Source organism: Zonotrichia leucophrys, unplaced genomic scaffold (genome assembly GCF_028769735.1).
Source record: "Zonotrichia leucophrys gambelii isolate GWCS_2022_RI unplaced genomic scaffold, RI_Zleu_2.0 Scaffold_348_54426, whole genome shotgun sequence".
In the NCBI taxonomy this organism is placed as follows: domain Eukaryota; kingdom Metazoa; phylum Chordata; class Aves; order Passeriformes; family Passerellidae; genus Zonotrichia; species Zonotrichia leucophrys.
The window spans coordinates 1-6,966 of NW_026992553.1; the positions used below are offsets into that span (position 1 = coordinate 1).

At 52.6% G+C, this 6,966-nt stretch overlaps 1 protein-coding gene across 1 annotated transcript; it reads right to left on the minus strand.

Annotated features, from left to right (window-relative positions):
- Positions 1-4,746: 4,746 nt before the first annotated feature.
- On the minus strand, positions 4,747-5,491 carry LOC135441574 (olfactory receptor 14J1-like; the record flags this gene model as incomplete). The annotated part of the gene is made up of 1 exon (XM_064701130.1): positions 4,747-5,491. A coding segment is annotated over one exon (745 nt), but the record flags the coding sequence as incomplete, so codon positions are not given.
- Between the last annotated feature and the right edge of the window lie 1,475 nt (positions 5,492-6,966).

Below are 6,966 nucleotides of genomic sequence, written 5' to 3' on the forward strand. Positions count from 1 at the left end.
TCTATGTCTCCCTTTATTAAGACCATTATTTGTATGACCATTTTTCCTTCTTTTGGGATTACTCCAGTTCCAAATTTATTTGGTAAATCTTCTCCTAATACATTACAACCTAACTTGGGGATGTAAATGAACTGAGCTCGACACTCTCTTGAATCTCCTCTAATTTCTACATCTTCTATAATCTGGGCCTCAAATGGTTCTCCTTTGGCCCCTCGTACTCTGCAAACCTTTTTACCGACTGTGATTCCTGTTGGTATTTTAGTCACACATGACTTGTCTGCTCCGGTATCAACTAAAACGTCAAATTCATCATTCTAGGGACCAATCTCAAAATTTACCAATGGCTCGTCTAGATGATTCATTAAATTCCCCAGAGCATAGAACCCTTGACACCCCTATTCTGCATACTTCTCGTCTCTTCTTAAGATGTTCTCTAGAGTTTCTTGCTCCCAGGCTATGGCTTCATCTAATTGGAGTTTCTTACAATTTCTCTTTAGGTGTCCTTTCTCTCCACAGTAATAACAATATTTGTCACTGGGTAGAGCCCTAGCCCCTTTTGGTCCAATAAAACCTTTGTCTCTTCTAAGTGGTTCCACTGGCCTGTATTTGTTGGCTCCCACACTTTCTCTGACTATGGCTACCATAATTTTAGCTTTTATTTTTTGTCTTTTCTTCTTCTCTTATATATACTCCTATGGCTTCTCTCAGCAGTTCATTAATACTTTTTTTCTGCCAGTCCTCTATTCTTTCTAACTTTCATGGGATATCTGGCCAGGATTTAGTTACAAATTCTACCTTGAGAAGGACTTGGCCTGTTGGAACCCAGGACACCCCTCTGGATGCCCTGGCTGACACGTGCCCCTGGCAGGGGGCTGGGGAGTCTTGGCAGAAAGCCAAAAATGCCTGGGATTTTTCTCTTAACCCACAGAGCAAATTACCACCCTTGTATGAAGAATTACAAGTCACAGAAGTTTACGTAGAATGATAATGAATCTGTCACAGGATGTAAAATTGTATTTTGGGGATTTTTATATAGAGGTCTAGGAGGCAAGATGGAGGGACTTGGGTGTTGTCCTATTCTTCTTCCTTCTTCATAGACTCCACCTTCTTGGTGATGGTGTCATTTTAAGATTGATTTAGAGTAGAAGTAGACTGTCTAACATAGGTGATAGGTAATAGAAAATAATGATAAATAAAGTACACATAGTTCATAGGATAAAACGAAGACACCAGCCCGGGGGCAGGGAGTGTGCCTCTGTCTGACCTCTGGCAGGCCAGAGAAAAAATATTATAGATTAGAAACAATAAACAACCTTGGAAACCAGAGCCAAATAATTCAGACTCCTTCTTGGGAACACCAGGCTGGGAAAAAAGGATTCTTGGATCATCCCTGACCACAGGAAACCCGAGACTGGCCTTCTGGGCTGTCTGGGTCAACATCTGAGTAAATCTGGAAGTTTTGCTTTAGCCTATTAAGCCATGGTGCTCGGGTCTCGTCTTTTTCCTGGGTGCCGTCAAACGCTAACCTGGTATTACTCCCTCTAGGCACTGATTCTTTTATTCCTCTGGTCATCACGGACCTGTAATCTCTCATATTCCTTCTCCCCTCTTCTTGATTAGCATGCCAGTCAGGCTCCACCGAAGGCATTTTTTGGTCACCTGGGGGCCCGGGCTGGTTTTCTTGCTCCCAGATTTTCATTCCTGCAGTTCTTATGAATTGAGTCTCTTCTGGGGAAAATAGGATGTTAAAGGTGGAGTTCAGTTCTGCCCATGTATAAATATTAGGGCAAAAATTGGATCCATTTGATTTGCCATTCCTACTGGGTCTTCCACTAAATTTCACAATTCTTTCTTTAAGTTTCTAACTTCGGACACAGTCAAGGGAGCATTTACAAATCCAATCCCACTGGCCACACTGCACATGGGAACTTCTCTCAGGGGGAACAATTTTTCCACTTTAGGCTCCTTGGACCAGGTGTTACAACATCAGCTGTGGAGGCTGACTGGGTAACTTCACTCTTGGGCATGAGATTCTGAGATGTTGTTTGGCTTCTCGTTTGTGCTGGGGGAGGCAGAGCAGGAACTTGCTGGTGAATAAGGGGTGCCTGAGATGGCAGAGGTAAGGGGACAGTAGTGAAGGGCAAGAGAGTAAGGAGAGGGCTGAGGGGAAGGTGGTGGAGGTATAACTGGGTTAGGAGGTGGTAAAGGAATGACAGCTGGGAGAGGAGGAGGAACTGGGTCCACCGAAAGAGGAACTGGAGGAAGGATTTGAGGTACTGCAAGGGTAGGAGGAGGTAAGTGGTCAAGGGGAGTCGCAGTTTTTGTCAGCCTTCCCAGCCTCTTCTTCTTCTTTCACTTTCCTAGCTTGCTTTCCCTCTTTTAATTTATAGACTCTTGTATTTTCCTCCTCTGAGGCGTACTTTAGCCAACAGGTGACGTTCTGTATGTGATGGGCCTTTTGCAAGAACTTGGGGAAAGAAAAGAAGGTGCATCATCTTTGTAAAGAGAGGCAGGTAACTCAGGAAATGTTTAAGGATGTTGTTAGCTCATGCAGAAAGAAAATTAGAGAGGTGAAAGCTTAAGGTTAAACCAGGCCACCTCTGGGAAGAATAATGAAAATATTTCTATAAATACATTAATGGCAAAACGAAGTAAAAGGACAACCTCCATTCATTGTTAGGGGAGATATGGTTACCAAATATGAGGGAAAGGCTGAGGTACTTAACCCCTTCTTTTCCTCAGTTTTCAAGAATAAGTGAAGTTGTCCTCAGGACAAGTGCTCTCCTGAGATGGTGGATGGGCACAGGGAGCAGAACAGCCCCCCTGTAATCCAGGAGGAAGCAGCTGGGGACCTGCTGAGCCACTCAGATGCTCACAGGTGTCTCTGGGAGCAGATGGGATCCATCCCAGGGGAATGAGGGAGCTGTGGATGAGTTCCCCAAGCTGCTGTCCATCATTTACCATCAGTGCTGGCTCAGCAGGGAGGTCCCATAGGACTGGAGGTGCCAATGTGAGCCCACCCCCAAGAAGGGCTGGAAGGAGGAGCTGGGCAACTCCAGGCCTATCAGCCTGACAGGGGTGCCCGGCAGGTTATGGAACAGATCGCCCTGAGTGCCACCACAGGGCACCCACAGCATGGCCGAGGGCTCAGAGACAGCCAGCGTGGATTTCAATATCTGCATTGATGATCTGCATGAGGGGGTTGAGTCCAGCATCAGAAAATTTGCAGATGACACCAAGCTGGGTGTGAGTGTGGATCTGCTGGAGGGCAGGAAGGCTCTTCACAGGTCCCGGGACAGGCTGGATCCAGGGCCCAAATCCAACCAGGTGAGGTTGAACAAGACCAAGTGCTGGGTCCTGCACTTTGGCCACAACAACCCCTGCAGTGCTACAGGCTGGGGACAGAGTGGCTGGACAGCGGCCAGGCAGAAAGGGACCCGAGGCACTGATGGACAGCAGGCTGGACATGAGGCAGCAGTGTGCCCAGGTGGGCAAGAAGGCCAATGGCTCCTGGCCTGGATCAGGAATGGTGTGGCCAGCAGGAGCAGGGCAGTGACTCTTGCCCTGCGCTCAGCACTGGTGAGGCCACACCTAAAGTGCTGTGTCCAGTTCTGGGCCCCAATTTAGGAAGGCCATGGAGGGGCTGGAGCGTGTCCAGAGAAAGGCAACAAGGCTGGGGAGGGGTCTGGAACACAGGTCCTGTGAGGAGAGGCTGAGGGAGCTGGGGTTGTTTATCCTGGAGAAGAGGAGGCTCAGGGAGACAAGGCAGTGTCAGGGCAGAGGTTGGACTTGATGATCTCCAAAGTCTTTTCCAACCTTGCTGATTCTGTGATTCTCTGCAACCACCCTTGGAGCAGTTGCAACAGCGTCTGCAGGGGAAGGACAGGAAACTCCCAGCTCATGGGAGCAAACGTTCTGGCTGAGGGCAGAGGCCACGACAAACCTGAGCGGTTTCCCTGGTGTCACCCACCCCTTGCTGGCGCCAAGGGCTGATGGCATTTGTGCTCCCTCAGGTTCATGTCCCCACACCAACAGCATGGGGGTGCTCCCCCTGCTCTGTGCAATGCAAACAGGGGCTGATGAGCCAGTGCTGCCGTGTCTGTGCCTGCAAGGATGGGGCACCTGTGTGAGCTGGGGGAGAGGCCAGGGGTGCAGAGGGGGGATGTTGTTGGCAGCTCTATGAGGATGCTCTGGGACACTTCCCTGGGCTGTGCAGTGCACTGGGGATGGATCAGCCCCTGCTCTGCTGCTCCTTCCCATCTGCCCCAGGGCCCTTGCAGAGCCCCAGCCATGCTGTTTGCCCCCAGCCTGCCCACGGCCAGCCTGGGGCTGCTCACGAGGCTTTTCTGTGCTGAGCCTTGGCCTAGGTGTGTTCTTGAGAGAGCCTGGGCAAGGAGCCTGGAGCCCCCAGGCCCTGGGCTGAGGCGTCAGCGCTGCCCCAGCAGTGCCCATGGCCTGTCCCTGCTGCAGCCCCGGCACTGCCACCCCCAGGGCTGTGCCCGGCCCCGAGAGCACTCAGGCCCTGCAGCAACACCAGGGCCACCAGGGCAGCGGGGCAGGGCCACCTAAGCAGCACTGGCAACACCAAGTTGGCACAAACAATGACATCACTTTGTAGAAAATATTTAAAATATAAAACAAAGATAAAGAATCTCCAAAATGAAACTAACAAGAAGTATTGAAGATTACTTTTATTACAAGTGATTGGCAGAAACTGGCCAGCAGTTTAAAGCTTCTGAACCCAACCAGTGATCAGTCTCCACACTGCAGCCTTGAGCTCCTGGTTCCTCAGGCTGTAGATGAGGGGGTTCAGGGCTGGAGGCACCACCGAGTACAGAACTGACAGGGCCAGATCCAGGGATGGCGAGGAGATGGAGGGCGGCTTCAGGTAGGCAAATAAGCCAGTGCTGAGGAACAGGGAGACCACAGCCAGGTGAGGGAGGCAGGTGGAAAAGGCTTTGTGCCTTCCCTGCTCAGAGGGGATCCTCAGCACAGCCCTGAAGATCCGCACATAGGAGAAAACAATGAACACAAAACAACCAAAAACTAAACAGGTAGCCAACAATGAAATCCAAATTTTTCTGAAAGTGGAGTGTGAGCAGGAGAGCTTGAGGATCTGGGGCACCTCACAGAAGAACTGGCCAAGGACATTGCCCTGGCACAGGGGAAGCGAAAATGTATTGGCTGTTTGCAGAAGAGCGTAGAGGAAGCCACTGGCCCAGGCAGCTGCTGCCATGTGGGCACAAGCTCTGCTGCCCAGGAGGGTCCCGTAGTGCAGGGGTTTGCAGATGGACACGTAGCGGTCGTAGCACATGACGGTCAGGAGGGAAAATTCTGTTCCCACAAAGAAAAGAAAGAAGAAAACCTGTGCAGCACATCCTGAGTAGGAGATGTCCCTGGTGTCCCAGAGGGAATTGTGCATGGCTTTGGGGACAGTGGTGCAGATGGAGCCCAGGTCGCTGAGGGCCAGGTTGAGCAGGAAGAAGAACATGGGCGTGTGCAGGTGGTGGCCGCAGGCTATGGCGCTGATGATGAGGCCGTTGCCCAGGAGGGCAGCCAGGGAGATGCCCAGCAAGAGGCAAAAGTGCAGGAGCTGCAGCTGCCACGTGTCTGCCAATGCCAGTAGGAGGAAGTGCCTGATGGAGCTGCTGTTGGACATTTGCTGTCTCTGGACATTGGAACCTTTTGAAGAAGGCATGACAGTGATAGCTGAGGGGAGATTTCTCTCCAAAAGATCAAAGCCCTTTCTCATAGACCCATTCCTGCCACTAAACACCTCCCCCTGTCTATGTCTAGGATATCTTCCTTCACCTTTTTTGCTGGAGTCCTGATTGCTGCTGGCCAATGTTGTGTGAGGAGCTGGACCTTGGCCTGCTGGAAACCTGGGAGTCAGCCCTGACCCCCAGTCAGTGCAGGGGAACAGTGAGGGCAGGGTTCAGTCCTGGTTTTGGGACTTGGATAAAGAATGTTCTCCTAAGGCAGAGGAGTTTTCTGCATGAAGGGATGGGGATTGCAGGAGGCAGAACGAGAGATTCTGCTGCACTGTGGAAGAACAGAGACTACAGAGAGGCAGGAGGGTTGTATAAGGCTTAGTGCAGACTGAGGGGAGCTGCTCTGTCCCTCTCTCCTGTTCCAGCTGCCTTGGACTTGCACATTTCTGAAATCCACTCCCGTGTTTCCCTGGACAGGCAGGAGACACTGCTGAGAGCAGAGGGATCCCTGGCACACAAAGGGGCTCCTGCCTTTCCCTGAGTCAGGAGAGTGGGCTCATTGCCAGCCTCCCAGGCTGCCCTGCCAAGAGCTGCCCAGGCACAGGGAGCTGGGACACCCCATTGCTGTGCTCAGCCTGCACAGGAGGAGCCCAAGGGCTGGGCCTGGCCCTGCAGCTGGAACTGCCATTGCAGAGAGCCCCTCAGCAATGCCAGCAGCACCTGGGCAAGGCAAGGAGAGAGAGAGAGCCAGGCCTGAGGAAAAGCCTTTCCCTGGCTAGCTCTGGCCAGCCTCTGCCAGGCAGCAGCAGGGCAGGACAGTGGCCCTCAGGCCCTGGTCAGCAGGGAATGGGCACATGGCCGCAGAGATGCCCTTCATCTCTGGGGCTGCTCTGCCGGCCCAGGAGGGACTGAGGGCCCCGAGCCCCTGGGCTGAGGGCTGTGCTGGCTGCGAGGGGACACAAGAGCTGTGCTGCTCAGGGCAGTGTGTGCCCTGCAGGGCAGGCCCGGCAGGTGCCACATCTGCCCTGCAGCAGGGCTTCCCTCAGCACTGCCTCCCTCCCTGCCTGCCCACGGCTCTGCTGCTGGAGCTGTCCCAGCCCCAGCTGCTCCTGTGGCCCCAGGCTCCTTCCCTGCCAGAGCTGCCCGAGCCCAGCCCAGTCCTTGGGCCAGCCCTGCCCTTCAGCTGCTGGGCCCTGCAGGGATTAAACAACAGCTCCCCCAGCCTGGGCACCATGGAAAGGTGATGCTGCATGGA